At 40.6% G+C, this 24,489-nt stretch overlaps 1 protein-coding gene and 1 pseudogene across 2 annotated transcripts in view; both read left to right on the top strand.

Moving 5' to 3' along the window:
* Wdr64 (WD repeat domain 64) overlaps positions 1-24,489 on the top strand; it is a 98,344-nt gene that overhangs the window by 66,507 nt on the left and 7,348 nt on the right. For both annotated transcript variants that reach the window (XM_040739158.1, XM_013119156.3), the window contains 9 exons: positions 361-462; positions 1,505-1,574; positions 2,555-2,591; positions 3,545-3,672; positions 5,668-5,773; positions 7,608-7,666; positions 8,721-8,830; positions 14,244-14,432; positions 23,153-23,258. In XM_040739158.1, the coding sequence (XP_040595092.1) occupies positions 361-462; positions 1,505-1,574; positions 2,555-2,591; positions 3,545-3,672; positions 5,668-5,773; positions 7,608-7,666; positions 8,721-8,830; positions 14,244-14,432; positions 23,153-23,258 (907 nt within the window). The remainder of the gene's footprint in view (positions 1-360; positions 463-1,504; positions 1,575-2,554; positions 2,592-3,544; positions 3,673-5,667; positions 5,774-7,607; positions 7,667-8,720; positions 8,831-14,243; positions 14,433-23,152; positions 23,259-24,489) is intronic.
* Positions 8,918-9,038, top strand: LOC121137386 (annotated as a pseudogene).

Here is a 24,489-nt window from a genome sequence, read left to right as displayed (position 1 = left end):
TGTCCACTTGGTTTTAAGATCCTATGGTTAGGCACCACATGTCGCTCAGGTCCCTCCTTCCATATATTCAGAGTAGAATTCTGCTCTTTGAACTGTCAGAAACTTCCAGATGGTTCCTCTACAAGCTGAGACAATCTGACCTATTGGTAGGAAATATGTCCAGTTAATTGTATGAAACAATCTTTTGATTCTGCAAAACTTTAATAAAGAAGGCACATCTGAACTACCCCCTTTTCCAGGTTTTCATTTCATGTGCAGTGGGAACATTTTAAGTCATTATATCTGCATGGGATTGATGACGGTGTGAGACAAGTTTCATAGTTCATGCTGTTCACTAGGCAAGGACATGCTTGTTTTCAGATACCGGCCTGAGGACTGTTTCTCCACAGACCCTGAGTTGGATCCCAAACGCTTTCGGATTAATGACATAATGTTCCTCTTCCGACCCCCTGACTGTATAAGGTAACTCAGAACTCCGTGGTCCAGTAGTGCTATCTGGAACCCAGGTAGGTGACATGAGCTATCCATATCCCATCATTGAGTATGGGTCAGCTGAAGGAAAATGGATGCTGAGCTGAAGGGAAATGAGTGTGTGGACACTTAGCGTGTCAGCCTCACTGTGTAGACCCTTAGGATGTTAGCCACATTGTGTAGACACTTCCCAGTCACCTCAATGTATAGACCCTTACCATGCTCCTTGGATCTTACTTTTAGCTAAACCTAACCCAGCCACCACAAATGTACAGCAAATTTAGGTCTCAGAGGGAATAAATGGAAAAGGCATTGCAGATTTCATATACTATCTAGTATAACTGGGCGGTCTCCATTCACTCTTTCAAGAGCAGGGCATTGCTTGTTAACTTTCTAATCAAAAGTATTTTTTCTATTTTCTACTTACAATTGCTTTAGAAGTCTGTATTTTTAAGCAACAACATTAAATATCTAGAGGGAAATTAAAGGTTTCTGTGCTATAGTTAGGGTTCACTTGGTGAGTCAGAATTTAGCACCTTCCCTATACATCTTAAAATTTCAACAAAACTCTTTGGAGAATATTACCAGGGCCTGTTCTCTATACATAAGCTACTTTTCAGCCCATGGCCATAAACCATAGAAGAAGCAGGATCAGACCAGAAGAAATCAAACAAACAAACAAACAAACAAAAAGCACAAGAAGTTAGCCAGTTTTGTCTGCACCTGCTGCCATCCACCCCTGTATTTCAGTTTCTGAACCTCAATGACCCAATCTGGTGTTAACAGTGGGACAGCCTCCCAAGACCCAGGCAGCAGCATACCCCTTTCAATGCTGAGGCTGCTCAGCACTCTCCTGTAACACCACACTAGTGAGCATCCATCGCTTGGGATGTAGGGTGTGGCTGGTCAATGAGTGACTGGGATACTCCCAGGGATGAGGACGAAATAACCACCTGAACCTGGAGAAGAGGAAACTCTGAGTTCTGTGGGTTTTCTGAACGTTGCATCCTGTGTCTCCCCCATCCCTATACAGGAGATCGAGTCAGGATTCCATCTGCTCATCAACCCAGTGTGACTCAAGCAAGGGCCCACAGAGTAGCAAGGTAAGTGCAAGGTAGACACAGCAATCTCCTGTTACAAGCAGTGTCTCAGAAATAGTGGTCCTTGATGTACATCTATGTGTACATGTGAAATCTTTGTTTTTCCTAAAAATCAATGCCTACATTGTTTTTCCTTCAATTATTTTCAAGGTCTTCCCATATGTGAACATCCAATACATGACCATTAATAAATAAGTGTATTAATAAGTTACACCTAAGCCAGGTGGTGGTGGCGCACACCTGTAATCCCAGCACTCAGGAGGCAGAGGCAGGCGGATCTCTGTGAGTTCGAGGCCGGGCTGGACCGGAGAAACCCTGTCTCGTAAAAACCAAAAAAAAAAAAAATAAGTTACACCTATTGTTTTATGCTTGTAAAATAACCCAGTAATTTTGAGCTTCTCTTTTCTGTTATCACATTTCACATATGGTGTGATTAAATCACAGCCCATAATATAATGCAGTGATCTTCTGTCTTCTCAGTTCCAATTTTACATAATTTGCAGAGTTCTTTTCTATTCAGGATTTTGTTAAGTCAAATTTTCACACAAAAGTTAATTTGAAAGAACTAGTGTTTCAGAAAGACAACAAACAGTAGATAGAAAAGATAGGCAGAGCCACACCTAAGTCCGAGTTCTCTGTAAACTGCCCTGTCACTAAAGCTGGGCTTCTGTTTGCTTATGGGTAAGATTGGGAGAATAAAGACACCTGGTGCAGCTGTCAGTAGAATTAGAGACAATACACGCCAAGATTTGGGGGCCTAATCACTGTCACTAGTGCAAGTCACCAGGAAATACCATTGATTTATAGTTCTTCTGTTTGACTATGAACATCTCTACAATACAGTATTTCAAAGAAATAATTGTAAAATGACTTTCAACATTAGTACTTTGGAATGTCAACTCAACTCTTAAGAAGCTGCCCATGTAGTAGGTCTCACCCCCTTGCAATGTCACAGAAATGTTTTCTTTCTCTTCTCCATTCAGGGAAGTAAACAAAGTATACATGACACCGAAGTCAAAGGTCAGTATCAGCTCTCTCCCTTAGAAAGAAGCCACTAAGTCTTTTCTTTCCTTTGTGGCTCCTTGGATCAAGCCTGGGACCTCACACATGCTGGGCAAGCATGATACCACGGAGCTACAGCCCAGAGTAGCTCCTTTGCAACAGGGACTTTGTGTGATAGAATATTCCTGATTGTAACTGAATCTTGAAGTGTTTGGAAGTCTAGGTAGCCTAACACAGTGATTCTAAACCTTCCTAACGTTATGACCCTTTAGTACAGTTACTCGTAGTGTGGTGATGCATATCACCATATCAGATTATGTAAATATTTGATATGCGAGCTATCTGATATGTGACCCTCTGAAAGTTGGTCTGGTGGGAAGATTATTAAAATGATGTCCTTTAAGGGGCTCAATGGGAGTGAGAGGAAATGAGGAAGAGTAACACAGAGTAAATATGACTAATATATATGCTATACCTGAGTGAAATTGTCATAACGAAACCTGTTATTATTGATAGTTAATCTATGCTGATTTTAAAAGAATGGTGTGTCCAGAAACATTCTCAACATGAACAAAAAATTAGCCTTTTATGCTAATTCTAGGTTTTTAAAATCTGAAGTATTACTGACCTTTTCAGTCTCCAATGCATTTTGCTAAAACTTACTCTAGATTTATAAAACATTATAGATGTTTTAAAACTTCCGCAAGGTTCAGCTGCCACATGCAGAATCTTCTAGAGGCTTTTACATTAAGAGCCCAAATACGCCTTTTAGATTCTTTCCAGTGATCCAGTATTCCATTCTACAAAATGCTTTTCTGTTTTCTTCCCTGTGAATTCTCGTAAGTTGAAGAAAAAAAAATTGAGAAAATCCTGTGTTTCTCTTTTCCCATCCATCTCTCCTTTGGTGTTCCATAAAACTTGAAACCCCGAGGATTTCAGATACCAGCGTAGCTCATGAGTTTCTCTTCCAGGTGAGCAAACAGACATGGTGGGAGAGCAGCAGCCAGCGAGCAGGAAACAGCCCACCCCCGTGGAAGTGCAGCCTCCTATCGTGGTCACTGCGCACGAGGACGGACACCTCCGCCTGTGGACGCTGGAGGTGATGAAGTTTGGTCTTGGCTGGGACTCAAAAGGAATGGGATGAAAAAAGCATTGCAGCCTTCTTCCCCCTGGCTCCCGATGGAAATATTCCCCTATTCTAGCCAAACAGATGGCCTTTCAGTTCACTCACTAACTACTGCCAAGCTGCACACTAGGCCAGTTTTCCTACTCAAGACTTTAGATCGTCAGAACTGTTAAGAGTTTCAGATCTTTCAAGCTGAGCTGTAAATTCATGATAATATTTCATTGGATATTTAAATGAATATTGTCAATGATGTATTAAACAAAAGGATGTAAGGGGCTAGGGAGATTGAGTTAGTCAACAAAGCACTGAAGAGCTGAGTTCAACCCCTAGAATCCACATTAAAAACCCAAGTCTGGTAGAGAGAGCACTCTTATAATCCCAGTGTTGGGGAGAATGGATCAGCATATCCCTGGGACTTGCTGGCAAGCTACAGGCCAGAGGAGATCTTGTCCCAAAATAAGGTGAATGATGTTCCTCAGGAATGACACCCAATTGTTCCCTGACCTACACACACACACACACACACACACACACACACACACACACACACACACACACATTCATATTTTCTTGCCATAAAATAATATAAGAATATTTACACATAGCATATAAAGTACTTTTTCATTGTGTTTGTTCATCTGTGTGTATGTTTATGTACATCTATGTGTGCATGCCCTCCCAGTAATGAAAAAAATCAGAAGGAAACTTGTGAGAGTCACTTTTTGCTACCATGTAGCTCCCAGGTATCACATTTAGGTTGCCAGGCTTGGCAGCAAGCCCCTTTACTGGATGATCCCTAATATAAAACTGTAATGATATAAATTATTAAAAGATGGTATTGCTTCATGTTGAGTGTTCTTAAATCTTTTACTGTGAAAGCAGACATTTTAATATACCAGGATATTTCAAGTGTTTTTTATGGAGGGTGGGCATCCCAAATTAAAAGTACAAATTAGGGACCAGCAGGATGGCTCACTGCATAAAAATCAGTTGTCACACAAGCTCCAAAATCTGAGTTCAATCCCAGGAATCCCATGTGTAGGTGGAAGGAGAGAACCAGCTCCACAAAGTTGTCCTCTGACCTCCACACATGCGCCCCAACACACATACACATACACACACACACACACACACACACACACACACACACACACACTAAAGTTTGTTTAAAAAAATAAAGAATTTAAAGTAGGAGGCCTTAGGGGAACAGAAGAGGATCCTGCCCACTGTGACCCTGAAGCTCTTGAAGACACAAAAGGTCTGAGTGTTGTGATAAAGCTTCTTCTACAGAGAACCTAGGAGGCAACATTATGTGACCCACACTGAGATCTGAGAACTACAAGCAGCAAGACTGTCTGCCAGCTCGGCCTAAGTCTGCCCACGGGTTCTGACTTCATAATGAAACCCCCGGTTTGAAAACACAAACTGCCTCCAAGACGAGCTTGTAATAAATGCTGTTTTAACTGTGATGAACACAAAAAGAGAAACAGAACAGATGATATCCCAGTAAAGTCTTAGAAAACAGCCGCTGACTCATTCTATTCTCAGTCTCCAGTGAGGTAACATATATGAAAGCCCTTCCAAGGGCTAACCTATACCACTCAAAATAATTACAACTCATTATTGCTCCAACAGTCAGAAATATGAAATATGCCTTCTAACCACGGAGTTACATTTGACTCTATGGGAATGCCTGTGTAAGAGGAGACCATATAGTTGAAATCCCATGCAAGGAATTGTGGGAAAAGATAACACCAAAGAAAGAGGAACTCATCAGTCAGCTAATAGTCATCCGTACTTAAGAGTTCCATACCATTCATTTCAAAGTAGTAAGTCCTCATGGAGAGTGTCAAGTTATTTTCAGTACAGAATAGAAAATCCTGTCTCAGGTAGAGTGAAATTCAACTTTAATGTTGCGATCTTAAAGAATTTATTGCAGAAGTATTGTTTGCCTTGTCCTTTGTTCAGGGGAAGCTTCTGAAAGACATACTGCCCTTCACAAAGCACTCAGCCATTTCTCTGACATCACTGTACACTGACTCGTGCTGCAGGACACTGCTGGCCGGGAATGTAGGTAAGTCCTTGTTCTGACTGATTAAGCTGCATCTTAAGAATCTGTGTTACTTAGAAATGGCTCCGAGAAACACACATGACATTTGTGGGGACAAATGAAAGTCTCCAAGTGATAAAGTTTGACATCTGAGAACACAAAACAGCATGGTTGTCTGCCAGCTCATACCCAACCTTTTATGTTTGTGGCATGTGTCCTCCTTATAAGTCCTGCAGGGCCTGAATACCGGACCCATCATTTTATCCTTCACCTTACGGAGTTGTTCTTCTGGATACCCTCAGCACTCAGCTTAGATGCTAAGACTCTGCTGGGCCTCCTGGAATCTGAAACTCCAGGATTGTGAGATTGGACACTGCAGCAGACTGGTACCTGGCATGTCCTAGGGTATCAGCTAATGCCAAATGGCTGTATGCAACTACCTCAGGGCAGGATCCAAGGCTGTATGCTCCACCCAAAGGATATGGACCAAAATAATTTCTTTTTTGTTTGTCTTTTGAGACAGGGTCTTTTTTTTTGGTTTTTTTCGAGACAGGGTTTCTCTGTGGCTTTGCAGGCTGTCCTGGAACTCGCTCTGTAGACCAGGTTGGCCTCGAACTCACAGAGATCCGCCGAGACAGGGTCTTTCTATGTAACTTTGATTGTCTTAGAACTCGTTAAGTAGACCTGGCTGCCCTTGAATTAGTAGAAATCAGCCTGCCTCTGCCTTTTGAGTACTGGGAATAAAGGTGTGTGCCACCATGACCAGCATACAGATAATTTCTTCTGAAATTCTAGAAGTTTTCTGATGGGATCTTGGGGATCTCCTTTGTATAATATCATATCATTTATAAAAAGGAATAATTTGACTTATTTTGCTATTTGTAGACCTTTGATTTTTCTTCTCTTGTATTACTGCTTTAGCTAGGACTTCAAGCACTCTATTAGATGGAAATGGGTAAAGTGGACACCCTTGTCTTTTTATCTTTGTGGAAATGCTCTGAGTTTTTCTTCATTTGTTATCATGGTGGCTATTGGTTTTTTATGCACTGACTTTTATTATGTTGAGATATGTTCTCCATCCCAAGTCTCTCCAGGGATTTTATCTTAAAGGGGTACAGTATTTTCTAAAAGGTCTTTTCTGCATCAATTGAAATAATCATATGATTTCTGTCCTGGAGTCCATTTAGGCAGTCCCATTTTGTTCATTACTTATTTCCATTGAACCATCAATGCATCCCAGGAATAAAGCCACTTGATCATATTAAGGATATTATGGATGTGTTCTTGAATTCAGTTTGCAAGGTTTTTTCAAGAATTTTTTTTCATTTATGTTCATCAAGGAATTTGGCCTATAATTCTCTTTTGTGTTGAATTTTTATCTGTTTTGGTATCAAGGTGATCCTGGTTTATTAAAAAGAGCTTGGAAGTGTTCCTTTCCTGACTTTTATGAAACAATCTAAGTTGGTATTGCGATTCATTCTTCCTGGGGTTTGTTTTGTTTTTGAGATAATATTCCATGTAGCACAGGATGGCATCAAACTTGCTGTATAACCAAGGATGACCTTGTACTTCTGGTTATTGTGCCTCTACCTCCTGAGAACTAGGGTTACAGAGGATGAACCACCACATCCAGTTTTATACAGTGCTGGGGATCAAACCCAGGATTTCTACATGCTAGGCAAGCCCTCTACCACACTATATCCCCAGGCTCCAGATTTGCTCTTTTATATCTGGTTTCTCAGATTCTATTCTATCTACTAATATAGTGCCTGTATCAAAATGATCTGTCATTGTGGAGAGTGTTTGCCTAAAAAATATAATATCTAATTAAGGACTCCAATGTTTAATTTTTATACAGAAGGACATGTTATCCTTTGCAGTATTAGTTCCTTCTTGGATCAACCTCATGATGAAAAGGTATGAACTTAAAGAAATCAGCTCATGTTTGTTGAACATTTTCCTAAAATACACACACAAATAATGGAAATGCAAGCCCCGCCCCACTATACTCCAGGTACATATTCTACTGCAATTTCAGCTACATGACCCCAGCCTTTGCTTGGGTGGATGCTGTCTTAAGACAGAGAAAGAACCCTTGGATGAACAAATGCTCTTGAACAAATCTGAAACAATATGAAGTAAGAGAGTGTATACTTTTCAGCCCTCCTTTTGAAGACTAGACACAGGAAACTGAGTCATCAGTCTAAGAACCCAGAAGAAATTATTTTTAACCCTATTCAAGTATCAAGGGATAGGAGATGTGAAGGAGAAGTGGCAGCTTCCTATGACTTTGGTTACACAGATCACCCCAATTAGATGGCCCAGGGGAAATGTGGTCTTTGTGTGTCCATGGGTAAGTAGAGAGTGTGTTTCATACAGAGTATATTACTGCAGAACAAATTGTAGGGATGCCTTCTGAAGCCCCTTAGACTCCAAATGTGAGGACAAATGTTAAAGAAGGTTGGGCTTCTTTGGGTTCATCCGTTGACTCTCACACTGCTTTTGAAAGAGAATAAGCTTTGCCATATTCTTATTCTTTTTGTCAATTCCTTACAGCAGCTGCCTGTCACCGCATACCCCATGCAAAGAAGAACATAGTTAATATTTTCTCTAGATACAATTTGCCATTAAAAGGTCTCTTGGCCTTGGCTTTCACCTTCCAGGTCTACTTCCCCTCTCTCCTGATGGTCTTCACTGTGTCGCCCACAGCTACCAACCATCCACTAAAGTTCGCAGCAAATTAATGAAAATATGAGCTGCTTTCTCCAGCAGGGGTATGTGTAGAGTAATAATGCTCTAAAACAGGAGTGGTGTGGGTACCTCAGTGAGCAGGAGAAAAGCTAATCAGAGCAGAGACTCAATCACCATCTATCCTTACCCACTCATAAATGTAGCTCTTCAATGAGGAACGATTTTGCTTAAGATTGTGTTCTGATTCACTCAAGAGCTACGTCTTCTTATTGCCATCTAGAAATTCAAGCAGCTGCTTTCCTGGCGTGCCCATTCCTTAGAAATTATTCAAGTGATATATGTGGAAGACAAGCAGCTGGTGCTTACTGCCTCCATTGATGGCTCAGTGAGGTAACGCAGATTGGGAGAGGGGATATTGTGAGAGGAGTAAGATTTGACGCTAATGTTGATGTGTTTGGTTTTGATGCAGTGCTTTGGATCACTTCTTGACCTTTTGGCTAAGATCAAACATGTGTCTATTTTTATCAGCTTAATATCTGATACATCCCCTATCTGAGAACAATATTTTAAATAGATTTGGGAGCTTTCTCCACCTATTCAATGTGTGAGTCTAATATATAGCATCTACATAAATGGTACACCCTCTTCATGTGATTTCAGGAAAAGCACAGCAATAAATTAGAATAAACTCATTAGTAAACCAAAAAAGTTATACAAAGAATCTTTGGTAAAGCCATCACTGACTTGAATTCTGATATATATATATCCAGGGAAATAAGCTGCTATCCAGGGCAGAGACATGGGCCTCAGAATCATTTTTTTAATGTTTGCTCTTTCACATATTCATTAAGAAATACTGCTTTTTTAAAGTTATGACAAATATTTGCAGTAGAATTGGATTTTATAGGGTTTATCAGAGAATTAAACAGGATAGACACCTCAGAGAACGAGACTCATACCTGGGGAAGGGCATGGGAGGTGGTTTGGGATCAAAAGTTTAAAAGATAGTCATTGGAAAGAGTGTGTGGCTAGGTGGAGTAGAGTATAGCAGTAGTTCTAGCTCTCTGGAGGATAAAGAGGCAGTTGGTTCTCTTTAGGCTCAGGAATTTTAGGCTAGACTTAGAAACCTTGTCAGAAAGAGAGAGGGAAGGGCAGGAAGGATGGAAGAGGGAGAAGAATGAAGAAAGGGGAGCAGGAGAGGGAGGGGAATGGGAATAAAGGAAGGAAAATGGACCAACAGAAATGAAGGATATAAAGACAGGAAGGAAGGACAGAAGGGGAGGAAGGAAGGAAGACAGAAAGGAAAGAAATGAGAAAGAGAAGAAGGAATAAAAAGAGGATAAAGAATGGAAGCAAAAAGAGGGAAAGGAGAGGAGAGGACAGGTGAGGATGGCAGGAAATGGAGGGAAGAATAGAGGAAGAAAGGAAAGAAAGGAGAAGAGGAAGAAAAAGAAACAAGTAGAAGAAGAGGGATCCACCCAAACAAAAAGCCCCCCAATAGTGAGAGATGGGAGGGGCCTAGCTATTTTAGTGTGATTGATTTTACATAGCCTACTTACTTGAACTTAACTAATTAATTGTAATCAATGCTAAGCACATGTACCCAAAATACAAAATACTAAAAATACATACACATATATAAAGAAAAGGAAAGGAAATGTCATGACATTTCTGGAGACAAACTGCTGCCTACTTGAAATGTTTTAAAGTCATGGCAATGAATTATGCACTTGAAAGAATGGAGTTAGATAATATTAGAGATCTAGAGAGACTTTGAGTGAATCAGAAACAAATCAAACTACAAATGAAAAGGAAGGAATGTTTCATACTCTTATCAAGGTCCTTGAATTAAAATTCAACAGATCCAGGGTAACTGTCTGGACTTGGGTCAGTTGATCAGTTGGGACACAACTATGTAGTCCATAGGCATTGCTGTGGATTTATTCATTTACCTTTAAAGTAGAGGTATATTAGGCTGGAAAGAAGTGGTTGAAGATTGAGAGCCATGTGGCAGGTCAAATCAAGATGACATGAGCTTTGACTAAAGGAGGAAGTAAGAGATCAATGTAGAGAATGGGACCTGCTATGTACAGCCAGAGGAACCCTAATGCCATTCCAGGTAGAAGTCACTATAAAAACTATAATATGAAAATATCAAGGGAACTTTTTAGAAATATCAAGATTAAGGTGATTCTGTAAAAGAGGCAAATGGATAGAGTTACTTCTTGTGTCAGGAAAAAACAACCAGTTTTATTTGTAGGAAAAAATGTATTGTTATAATTACCATTGATAACTTGGCTTTCTGATCTTTACTTGGCCTTGTTTTCAGCTACCCATCAACAGAAATATTTGATGAAAGCTATAGTATATGCAGTTGTGCATGTGAATGCATATGCACATGTGCACATACCAACCACATAGGTATATAAGTCTCTGTTGCTATGAGCATTGCCCTCTTTCCCCAGTCTCTTTAGGCTGCTATAACAAAGCACTTTAAAATGGGCTATTTACAAGCAAGAGAAATTTATTACTCATGGTTCTAGAGATTGGAATGCCCAAGATCACATATCAACAGATTTCACAGTTAGCGCTTGTTCTCTGCATTATGTCACCTGCCTAACTCCTACCATAGTATATGAACATTGGCTTTCCACCATTGCCACAGGGCACTTGATCAAATCAACTTAAAGGTGGAAGGTTTTAAGCTAGTGGTGTGTGTGTGTGTGTGTGTGTGTGTGTGTGTGTGTGTGTGTGTGTGTGTGTACATGTATATATGTGCATGTGTCATAGGGGTACATACATGTGCCATGGTGCACATGTGGATCAGAGGACAACTTCATGGAATCAGTGCTTTCATTCCACTTTTCTGCAGGTTTAGAGATTAAGACTCATGTCATCAGGCTTGAGCAACAAGTGCCTTTTTCCTCTTGCCACACCAGGGGTCCATGAGGGGTATGTTATTTGGGCTCAGAGCATCAGAGACTTCTGTCCTGGTTGGCATGGCTTCCCTGTTTCTATGCCTACAATGAGACAGAGCCTCCTGATAGAGGGGCAGCTTTGTGGAGGCTGGGAAGCTCACACAGAGAGGGACTATGGCATGACTTTCAAAGGCATGTCGCAGTGACCCGTCCAACTGAACCCCACTTCCTTATCACCCGCTTAACTGTGAACTCATCCACTGGTGTGGTCAGCACCTACATGATCTCAATCAACTCTTCAGTGCCACTAGCTGGAGACCCAGTGTCCAATGCATTAGCCCTTGGGGACATTCTATATCTAAATCATGACAGTGAAAAGGTGCAACAGCTCCACCAGACCTCTTTTGTTAGGGACACCACTATAGTTTAACTTTTCCCTCTAAAACTCCTGTTAAAATTTAATCACTAACGTGAGCCTTTAAGAGAGTAGAAACTTAATTTGACTGTGATATTTAGAGATTAAGGTTCCTAGAATGTAGCCAAGGTTAAGTGAGGCTGAAGACAGGGCACTGATGCCATGAGACTGTGACTCATAAAAAAAAAAAAAAGAGGGTGTGGCTGGCAAGATGGATTACAGGTTAAAGGCACTTGCTGCTAAGCCTGATGATCTGAGTTTGGTCTTGGAACCCTACATGTCAGAGAGGAAACCAACTCCCACAGCTTGTTCTCTAATGTCCACACAATCACCTCTGCACACGCGCACACACACATACACATACACACACGCACACTAAATCAACAAACATAAAAAAATTTAAAGGATGAAAGGTATGAGTAAGGGTAATTTTCTTGTCCTGTAATGCTCTCTGGGCAGCTTTGGAACTCTATAGAGAGCCCCTTCTTGCATGGAGGACATCACCCTACATGACCAACCAGTTTTGAACTTCTCAGTCTCAAAACATCATGCAGTCATCTATAGAAAAAAAATAGACTAAGGTGAGCACCCATACTATTAATATAAGTGGACTCTTCATGACCTAAACACTTCATAAAGACACCACCTCATGCCCATCCTGTTAGAAATTAGGGTTCAACATGACTTTGTGGGGACACAGACATTTAGAGTAATGCACTGTTCAAGCCAGTTGTCCTTGGCCCGGAGAAATTATTTTTATGATTCCTTTAAGTGGAACGCTCCCCAGATACTCAATTCATAGAGCATGTCTCTATTAATAGCTGTCTCAAAGCACTGCTGCCTTTGTAACTAAGCCACATCCTTTGGCTAATATATGTTGCCACATTCTCAGGAGGCAGGTACTCCATCTAACATTCTAAATCTTGTTTATGAAAAGATTATGACTTTTCAGTGGAGAAAAAACATAACTGAGACTTAAGTCTGGGGCACAGGGCAGGAAATTGGAAGACTCCCAATGGCTCAGGGTCCATGTCTAAGGCCCAGATAGTCAGGTGGGGTTTTCACTTGGGACAGAGCCATGAGGAATAAGAAATACTGTGAAGCAGGAAATCAAGTTGCTTTAGTATGGGCCTGGAGCAGAATTCATTTAGCCTCTTAGTCTCCTCGCTTTTCTGTTTAAGGGGCTTGTTATAAATGCTCTTAATAACTCTATTTCCTTCCTGGTAACAGCTCTGGGAAGGCCATGCTACTTCAGTAATGTTCTAAATTAAAATATAGGAGGCGTGTAAGGAATTCGTGTTAAATCCTCAGACAGTGTCAAGTATGAGACATCTCAGCTGGTTACCTCTGCTTCTGCGTTCCCTCACTAGCTACTTCCTTGAGGGAGTCCACTATCTAAATTGTGTAGAATCTACTCTTAATCCCTTTAGGTTATGCTCCTTCTCAGGCATTGCAACAGAACACATGGTTAGGGTTGAAATCAAGACATAAAGAGATATCTGTAATCCCAGAACCTGAGAGGCTAAGACAAGAACAGTATTTTATTATGTACCCCTGTCTAGCTTGTCTAACTAGGAACTTCCTGTAACTCTCTGAATAGCTAAGCAAGGCTACACAGGGAGACCTGCTCTCAAAAAAAATCTAAACTAAACAAAGACACAAAGCATCTCTCGATAAGATAAAGAGCACACATTCCTGTTAATGGTATTCTATATTAGTTTAAGTCCTCTGAGCAAACTGGAGGAGGGGCCATTGGATAGGGAAATAATACAAATGGGAAAGAAGAACTTCCTTTATCATTCTTCCTCACCACTCAGCTGTGAACATTGGAGAGTAGGAATTGTGGTTGGAATCAGATATCTCTTTTCACAAGTTCCATGCTGGTGATGATTCCTAAGTAGACAGATGAAACATAGCCCATTGTAAGACCTATTTTAGCTAACAGACTCTCAGGTGGGTTCTGATCAACTCGTGTTAGAGAGTTTGCTGAAAGAGAAATCCTCCTTGTTTCCTGGCTTCAGTCAGCAAAGATTGCTGGCACACATTCAAACTGGCCAATGCCAAAAAGTTACAGGTTAGAGTTCCGACTGATAAAAATGTTTACATTAGGCCAGGAAGTGGTAGTGTATGCCTTTAATCCTAGCACTCAGGAGGCAGAGGCAGGTGGATCTCTGTGAGTTCGAGGCCAGCCTGGTCTACAAAGTACATAGAGAAGCCCTGTCTCGAAAATCAAACAAAAAAATGTTTACATTAAGGGCTAGGGGTGTAGTTCAGTGACAGAATGTTTACCTGGTATGCTTGAAGCATAAGGGTTTACATAATTATTAATTCCACAACATTTAGAGTCTTGAATGAACTTTAAAATCCTTGGTACGTCTATGCACTCCATGAGACCTATGACCTGTGATCAAGCTCATTTCTTGTAACTATTCCAGTCACTTCCCCTCCCTTCCTTGACTCTCCCCTTCAGGCTCTGGCACTCCACCAGTGGGCATTACTGTGGCTATTTTGGGCAACGCAGAATGTTTGAGTTATCCCAAACAAGCGATTTTATTTTGCCATGTGATGTTAATGAATATCCTGTAGAGATAAAAGAAGAAACCAAGTTCACAGAGAAGAAACAAAAATATGAATATCCTCTGATATTTGACCGTGAAAGGTGAGAACATTTAGTTTTCTTTAAATGAAAAGAGTAAAATTATTACTGTGTGGTGACATTGTATTGGAGTAAGGAATTCAAAATCAAAAAAATTTTTAATAATTCTGAAGCCCCACAGAAGGGAGGAATATGTAAATAAAAATATAATTTGGTGAAGTAGTCCTGAGAACACATAATTCTTAATAGTCAATGGGCAATACCAAAGAACAAAAAGACATTTGTGTCAGCAGAGGCACCAAATAACTGAAGACCATGATATGATATAGTGCCACCTGTGGAGACCAGGGACAGAGGGGATGTGGGGGAAAATATAGGAGACAAATCTACAAAAGTTTGATAGAACCAGGTCTGCATCTGCTCACACCTGCAATTTCAGGGCTGCCAAGGCTCTCACGTGCTACCCAGCAAAACTCCATGTCAAAAAACACAACAACAAATGGACTGAAAAAGTGGTTCTGTGATTAACACCACTTACTGTTCTTGCAGAGGACCACAGTTCAGTTCCTGGCACCCACATCAGGTGGCTTAGAGTCAACTGTACCTCCAGTTACAGAGGATTCAGTCACCTCCCCTAGCCTCCAAAGACACCTGCACAAGTGTGTGCATACTCACACAAATCCATACATAAAAATATAAAACTAAAATCCTTTTTTAAAAAAATCCACAGAGGTCACGTTACTGTGTCTGTGAGCCAAACTGAGAAATTCAAACATAGAACTCACTGGAACAGCAGTTACAGCAGGAAACATGGCACAAAGGAAAACCAGATGGATTTGGTTTGGGACGGGGTTTAGTCAACTGTGCTGGTGGTCCATCCAGGTAGAGCATTTCAGATGCACTCAGGTCAGTCTGCCTGCACATGCTGAAAAGAGTCCACAGCTGTAGACAAGGATTTGAAGTCAGTCATCATAGTATTATTTTCACTGTGAATAAGGCACCATATCTTTTTTCCATTTATTTATTTATTTATTTTAATTTTAAATAGCTTGTTTTACATGTCAATCCCAGTTCCCTCTCCCTCCCCTTCTCCCGCACCCCCACACCATCCCCTCTTCCTCCCACCCTATTAAGGCACCATATCTTAAGTCAGAAAAATAGCAAACTATAACATATTCAACAAAATCATAGAAGAAAACTTCCCTAGCCTAAAGAAGGATATGCCTATGAAAATACAAGAACCTTACAGAACACCAAATAGGCTGGACCAGAAAAAGAAGTCCCCTCGCCACATAATATTCAAAACATCAAACCTACAGAATAAAGAGAAAATATTAAGAGCAGCTAAAGAAAAAGGCCAAGTAACATATAAAGGCAGACCTGTCCAAATTGCAGCCGACTTCTCAATAGAAACTATGAAAGCCAGAAGATCCTGGACAGATGTCCTACAAACCCTAAGGGAACAAGGGTGCCAGCCCAGACTACTATATCCAGCAAAGCTTTCAATTACCATAGATGGAGAAAACAAAATATTCCAGGACAAAGCCAGATTTAAACAATATATATCCACTAATCCAGCACTACAGAAAGTGCCGGAAGGAAAACCGAGACCCAACGAAGATAACTACAGTCACAAAGACATAGGCAATAGATAATGCCACTTTACCAAACACCAAAAGAAAAAGGAAGGAGAACCTACACACAATAACACCACTAACAATAAATGAAAAACAAACAAGAATCATCAATCAATGGTCATTAATATCTCTCAATGTCAACGGTCTCAACTTGCCTATAAAAAGACACAGACTAGCAGAATGGATATGAAGACAGAACCCATCCTTCTGCTGATACAAGAAACACATCTCAACGTCAAAGACAGATGTTACCTCAGAGTAAAGGGTTGGGAAAAGATTTTCCAATCAAACAGATACAAGAAATAAGCTGGTGTAGCAATCCTAATATCTAACAAATTAGACTTCAAATTAAAATCAAAAGAGATGAAGAAGGACATTTCATATTCATCAAAGGAAAAGTTCATCAGGATGAAGTCTCAATTCTGAATATCCATGCCCCATATACAAAGGCACCCACATTTGTGAAAAAAATTACTAAAGTTCAAATAGCTCATAAAATCTCACACACTAGTAGTAGGAGACATCAACACTCCACTCTCACCACTAGACAGGATCTCCAGACAGAAACTTAACAAAGAAACAAAAGAACTAATAGAAGCTATGACCCAACTGGGGTTAACAGACATCTATAGAACATTCCACCCAAACACAAAGGGATATACCTTCTTCTCGGCGCCACATGGAACCTTCTCTAAAATTGACCACATAATTGGAAACATAGCAAACCTCCACAGATACAAAAAAATTGGAATAACCCCCTATATCTTATCAGACCATAATGTATTAAAATTAGAACTCAACAATAACACAAATCACAAAAAACCCTACAAACTCATGGAAATTGAACAATGCACAATTGCACCATCCCTGGGTAAAGGAAGAAATAAAAAAAGAAATTAAAGACTTCCTGGACTTCTATGAGAATGAAGACACAACATACCCAAACTTATGGGACACTCTGAAATCTCTGCTGAGAGGAAAGTTCATAGCACTAAGTGCCCACATGAAGAAATGGGAGAACAGTCACACTAGAGAATTAATAGCACAGCTGAATGTTCAGAACAAAAAGAAGCAAACTCACACAGGAGGAGCAGACGCCAGGAAATAATCAAATTGAGGGCTGAAATCAATCAAGTAGAAACCAGGAAAACATTGTAAATAATCAATGAAACAAAGAGATGGTTTTTTGAGAAAATCAGCAAGATAGACAAACCTTTGTCCAAATTAACCAAAAGGCAGAGAGAGCACACTAATTAACAAAATCAGAAATGAAAAGGGGGACATAACAATTACACTGAGGAAATCCAGAGAATCATCGGGGCATACTTTGAAAACCTGTACTCCACAAAATTCGAAAATTTAAAGGAAATGGACAATAGCCTGGATAGATATCACTTTCCAAAACTAAGTCAAGAACAGATAAAATATCTAAACACACATATAACCCTTAATGAAATAGAAGCAGTCATCAAAAGTCTCCCAACCAAAAAAAGCCCAGATCCAGATGGCTTCAGTGCAGAATTCTACCAGAAATTCAAAGAAGAGCTAATTCCAATACTCCTCAAAGTGTTCCACACAATAGAAATGGGATACTCACTGCCAAACTCTTTTTACGATGCTACAATTACCTAGGTACTCAAGCCACACAAAGACACAACTAAGAAAGAGAGTTATAGACAAATATCCCTCATGAACATCGATGCAAAAATAATAAAATACTAGCAAATCAGACTCAAGAACACATCCACCATGATCAAGTAGGCTTCATCTCAGGAATGTCAGGATGGTTCAACATACGAAAATCTATCAATGAAATCCACCATATAAACCACATGATCATATTACTAGATGCTGAAAAAGCTTTGACAAAATCCAACACCCTTCATGATAAAGGTCTTAGAGAGATTAGGGATAACAGGAACATACCTGAACATAATAAAAGCAATATACAGTAAACCAACAGCTAACATCAAACTAAATGGAGAAAAACTCAATGTAATTCCTCTACAATCAGGAACAAGACAAGGCTGTCCACTCTCTCCATATCTCTTCAATATTGTACTTGAAGTTCTAGCAGAGGCAGGTGGATCTCTGTGAGTTCAAGACCAAGCCTGGTCTACCAAGCGAGTTCCAGGACAGGCTCCAAAACAAAACAGAGAAACCCTGTCTCGAAAAACCAAAAAAAAAAAAGAAAGAAAGAAAGAAAGAAAGAAAGAAAACCCTGATTTTAACCCACACACCTATGAACACTTGATTTTTGACAAAGAAGCTACAATTATACAATGGAAAAAAGAAAACATCTTCAACAAATGGTGCTGGAATAACTGAATATTGGCATGCAGAAGACTGCAGATAGATCCATGTATATTGCCTTGCACAACACTTAAATCCAAATGGATCAAAGACCTCAACATAAATCCAACCACACAGAAACTCTTAGAAGAGAAAGTGGGAGGTACTCTACAGGAGACTGCTTCCTGAACATAACACCAGGAGCACAGATACTGAGATCGACAATTAACAAATGGTACCTCCTAAGACTGAGAAGCTTCCATAAGGCAAAGGACACAGTCAACAAGGCAAAAAGGCAGCCCACAGAATGGGAAAAGATATTCACTAACACCATATCTGACAGAGGGCTGATCTCCAAAATTTACAAAGAACTCGAGAAGCAAGTCTCCAAAACACCAAAGGATGCAATTAAAAAATGGGGTACCAAATTAAATGGAGAATTCTCAATAGTAGAGTCTAAAATGGCTGAGAGACACTTGAGAAAGTGCTCATCATCCTTAGCCATCAGGGAAATGCAAATCAAAACAACTCTGAGATACCATCTTACTCCTGTCAGAATGGCTAAAATCAAAAACACCAACAACAATTTATGCTGGAGAGGATGTGGAGACAGAGGAATACTCCTCCACTGCTGGTGGGAGTGCCAACTCATACAGCCACTTTGGAAATCAGTATGGAAATTCCTCAGGAAAATGGGAATCAATCTACCACAAGACCCAGCAATTCCACTCCTAGTCATATATCCAAAAGATGTAAATTCATACAACAAGGACTATGTTCATAGAAGCATTATTTGGAATAGCCAGAACCTGGAAGCAACCTAGATGCCCCTCAACTGAAGAGTAGATAGAGAAAATGTGGTACATTTACACAATGGAGTAATACTCAGAGGAAAAAAACAATGGAATCTTGAAGTTCACAGGCAAATGGATGGCACTAGAAGAAACCATCCTGAGTGAAGTAACCCAGTCCAAAAAGACAAATATGCTATGTACTCACTCATATATGGATTTTAGACATGGATGGGGTAGTGCCAATCTGCAATTTGACTGACAGAGAGTCTGGGAAACAGGAAAGAACCTAAGAGAGATATGCATGGTACCCCAGAGAAGATGAATGAGGCAAGATCTCCTGAACAGATTGGGAACACAGCGGGGGGTGGCAGTGGGGGAGAGTGGGAGCTGGGAAGAAGAGAGGAGGAGAGGAAGAGGAGAGAGTAGGTCATGGGGGAACAGGAAGGTCGAGTGGGGGGTAGAATAGGGGGAGAACAGGATGAGAAATACCATAATAGAGGGAGTCATAGGTTTGAAGAGAGATCTGGCACCTCTAGCCATCTACAAGGATGACACCAACTGGCAGGCTAAGCAATAGTGGAGAGACCACCTTAAATGCCCATTCCTGGTAATGAGCTTGATGTCTACCTTCATCCAGTGACTGATGGAAGCAGAGACAAACACCCACAGCTAAAAACTGAACTGAACCTATTGAACCCAGTGACAGAGAGAGAGGAGCGATGAGCAAATGGGCAAAGAATGGGCTGGTGAAACCAGCAGAGACAGCTGTTCTGAACAAGGGGGAGCTCTTGGACCCCAGACAGACAGCTGGGAGGCCAGCATGGGACTGATCCAGTCCCCCTGAGTGTGAGAGTCAGTGAGGAGGCCTGGGCAACCTAGGGGCCCTGGGCAGTAGATCAGTGTTTATCCCTGGCATACAAATGGACTTCTGTGTCCATAACACAAAGAGGGATGCTCTCCCAGCCTGGACTCTTAATGGAGGTCCTGGACCCTGCCCTCAGCCAAAAACAGACTCTGCATATAGCCTGTGTGGAAGGAAGTGGGGATAGGGTGGGAGGCTGGGGGTGGATGGTGGGGGGTGTGGGAGGAGGGGAGGGAGAGGGAACTGGGATTGACATGTGAAGCAAGCTATTTTAAATTAAAGTAATAAAAAAACAGTTGCAAAATTAAAAAATAGCAAACTATGGAATAAATAAAGAGAAGGCCAAGGAAGAGATATAAGTGGAAAATCTTGAAAGAAAATAGCTAACATATGTAAGAAAAAAACATAAACAGGCAATGTAAGGGAAGTCAAGCGAGATAGTGTGTAGGAAAGCAAGACAGATCTTTTGTAATATACGGGAACAAAGCCACACAACAGAGAAGGAAGCATTGGGCTTAGCTTGAAAAGATATTTGATGACCCTAGAAGGGTAACGTCACTGGAATGATGGGAGAAAAATCACAAGGCAAAAGTTAAGGAAGCTACAGGGAAAGTTAAGTTTACCTTCCTTATATGTTTAACAATTCATTGTGTATTACAATATACTATTTTGGCAAGTGTATTTGTGTCATACGTATAGTATGTATTTAAAAATGATGGTGATTAGTGTTTCCATTTTGGTTAACGTTACTTTATGCTTGGAACCTTCAATGTTATTGCTGATGTTTTAGGTAGAACAGTCAACCAAAGTACACATTAGAGAGTAGACTTGCTAGCATGTATCTGTAATCCCAGCAGAAGCAGAGGCATCCGTGAAAGTTCAAGGCCAGCCTGGGCTTTGTAACAAGTTTCGGGCCATCCAAAGATACACAATGAGACCCTATTTCAGAAGAACAACAATAAAAAATGTGTAATAGAGCTTATTAGAAGCAGAGGAAGGGGGAAACAGGGTTTGCAAAGGAGGAAAGGGAGGTGTGATAACAGTCATAAAAAATACAATTAACATGGGTTACTTTTTAAGTAAAGCAAGTGATTTTAAGTATTGGAGGAGAGTATGTTTCCTGAGTTTGTTTTTGGGTGGAAGACTAAGGATGCTTGCAGGCATGGAAGAGAGGAAATATCTCTACTATGAAGAGTGGAATGTGAGGAAAAAAAGTGTTTTAGAAATGCCATCTCTTGTTTTTTTGTTTGTTTGTTTGGTTGGTTGGTTGGTTGGTTGGTTTTTGAGACAAGATTTCTCCTGGAACTCACTGTGTAGATCAGGCTGACCTCGAACTCACAGAGATCCACCTGCCTCCGGCCTCCCCAGCTCTCCATCTCTTGCTTTTTAACTGGCCTTTGTCAAAGCAGAAGAGACTTCGGCCTATCTGAACAAAGCTTATCTGATAGAAGTCGAAATGTCCAGCTTAAAAAAAATAGACCTGCCTAGGTTGGTGACAGTTCTGTAAATCATAATTCAGAGACACAACAAGGATGGCTCCCAAGCAGGAAGCCTCCGAGGGTTTGTCAAAGAGAAGGTCCCCTTGGAGAAACCTGAGTGAGTCAAAATGCTGGAAATAAGTATTGAAGCTAAGAACAGAAACTGCAGGACTCAAATAAATGCAACCAACTTGGGAAGAATCAAGAAGATCTCCAGCTGACTGAAAAAACAACACCAAAAGACTTGAGGCTTGCCTTGGCAGGCCAGTAAGAAGCAATGGAAAGGGGCTTGGTTAAAATATAAGAGATACTTGTAGACCCAACCCCATCAGGATATGGCCAAGTTCAGCAACAAGAGATGATTAGTCCTATCTTTTAGATAACTTTGCAGACTTGGATATTTATGTATCTTGTATTAGCTACTCCACTTCCTGCTGTGACCAAATGCCTGGCAAAGGCCACTTAAGGAAGAATTTGTTTTGGCTCAAACTTCCAGGGTACAGTCCATCTTGCCATAGAAGTCATGGCAACAGCAGCCTGAGGCAGCTGGTCCTGAAGCAGAAAGTGATGAACTTTGATTATGTCACTTTCTCCTTTGCATTCCATCAGGACTCCAGCCCATGAAATAATGGTCCCCACATTTAAAGTGGTTTTTTCTCACCTCAGTCAACAGAATCTTGAATAACCCCTCACAGACACGCCCAGACTCTTGTTTCTCGTGATGCTGGCTCCTGCTGAGTTAACGATATTAACTACCATGTATCTTCATACTTCAGATTAGTGTTCTAGTTTGTGACTGAGTCTTCCTTACTCATGAGTCCTTTAAGGACAATGGTCTTGCTTATGCATCTTTGTATGCCCTGTTCTTAGCTCAATGCCAGCACCCAAGAGGCACTCAAAAAACTGGTAGTGACCATTACAAGCACAGAGGACAGGTCTAAGTAGTAGATACCAAAGCATCAAAGGGTCATCATAGCTTGGGTAATTTAGATGTATGATATGTGCTTACTTTGTGTTATTAAGGAATAAGTTTGCTCTGTATAGCATATTAAGCCTTGTTCTATAGAATGACTCCATTACATTACATTTGTTTGTTTATTTGTTCATTTGTGTGGGGAGGAACAGACAGTGCAAGTCATAGCAAGTCTGTGGAGGTCAGTTCTCTCCTTCCACCTTGTGCATCCTGGGAATCAAACTCTGATCATCAGGCTTGACATCTTCACCTACTGAGTCATCTCTCTGCCTCTAGAATGATCCCATCTCAATATATAGCTATATAATATATGTGTACATATTATATAACATATATATTTTTTTAATTTTTAATGCTTAGCTATTACTTTCTAAATACATATGTAAATAAGTTTTAACTGTAGAGGAAACTTCCCAAGGTTACTCAAAAGTCAAGCCTTGAATTTATAAGACATTCCCCCATCCCTACTATGTAGGGCTCCCCACAAATGACAATTGATGATTTTAATTGCATGGACAATTCTGGCAGAGTAGAAATTGCTGCAGTTTCCCTAGAGGGAGATCTAGGAAGCAAAATGGAATGAGAATCAGGTAGAGGGTCAGTGTCGTTGGAACTGGTGCCATGGGAGTCAGGCAATGTGGGGAGCAGAGGGGGGAAGGATGCATGACACAATGGATATTTGCTCACTTGGCAAGGAATGCAAGTTACAGCTATGTGCTTGACTTTTTGTTGTATTTTTGTATGCAGATGGAAAAAAATGAGCTCAATGTCTTTGCTTTTCAAACGCACACCTCCCAAGCCCTTTGAAGTGCAACACGATTTTAAATTTTTCAAGTCTCTTTCTTCTCCAAAGGTAGCTAAAATGACAAAACTTATTGTTGCTTTTAAATTTTTGAATTTAAATATCTCCCTTATTGTAGCATGTTAGCTTTCTGTTGTTACTCTTGCAAACTGCTGCAAGATTTTTGGGTTTTTTTGCATAAACAATACAAGGTAATTTATAGATTTATAGGTTAAAAAAATCAAAATGAGAGCAGGGTGCAGTGCTGCTTTCCTACAATCCCAGCAGCACTTGGGAGGTGGAAGAAGGATGGTCAAGTGTTCAAGGCCATCCTCAGAGACTATGGAGTTCAAGGCCTATCTGGGCTAGATGAGAATTTGTGTATTTTTTATGCTAAAATGAGTCTCATGGGATTGAAACTGAAGTGTAGCCAGATCTGTATTTGTTCTAAGAGACTGAGGTGGGTGGAGAACCCATATTTCTTAGTTTGTGTACCCTCCCTTCATCATTAAAGTCAGAAAGGCAGGTTCTCTCTGAGCACATGGTTATGGGAGTTGGGAGGGGTGCTCACTCAGTCGGAAAGGTTCAGTACTTGGAAGAAGCAAGTAATTGCCTGGGGGACCGAGGTAAGTCAGGAAAGCCTCTCCTCTCAAAAGTATAAAGTTGGTACATAGGACTCCCAGGCTGAGGGTGGGAAATAGAGTGTAGATATCAGAAACAGGCGTAGACAACATCACTGGTGCCCATTCTGTATTGCAGGCAGGTTTGGTTTGCAGGGCACTCTGAGAAAAGTGAGCTGTTATCATTTACCCATGCTAGAGGATGGATTAGTGTGAGGCCAAAGGTTTGGAATTGATAATTAGTTAAAGTGTATTTCCTCTGACTCACACACAAATAAAGCACACACACCTGTCTGAATTAATCTCTAGGCTGCTACTGCCTCACTGTCTACCAAACACACTCACTGTCTTCCTGAGCTTTCTGTCCCCAGTGTGCACTTCATCTGGGGTGCCCTTGACATAGCCAGAATGTGTGTTCATCTGTCCAAACCAACCCTGTCTTCAGAACACTCACAAAGGAGCAGAGGTTAATGTCTGAAATATGAAAAACTAACAAAAAACCCTCTGAAAAATAAGTGAGACCAAGAAAGTCCAAAAACTGCTTTTAAAGCTTGGGTATTTCACGAAAAGAAAAAGCATGCCAGTAATCACACAAAAAGACTCCTAACCTCTTTATTGCACAGGAAATGCACATCAATAACACTGTGGGATTTCGCTTTAGACCTCCTAGGGTCTAAATGAAG

The sequence above is a fragment of the Mesocricetus auratus genome, unplaced genomic scaffold, assembly GCF_017639785.1.
Source record: "Mesocricetus auratus isolate SY011 unplaced genomic scaffold, BCM_Maur_2.0 Super-Scaffold_100676, whole genome shotgun sequence".
Classification (NCBI taxonomy): Eukaryota; Metazoa; Chordata; class Mammalia; order Rodentia; family Cricetidae; genus Mesocricetus; species Mesocricetus auratus.
Note: the sequence above shows the minus strand (reverse complement) of the source record. Positions and strands in the feature narration are given on the sequence as shown.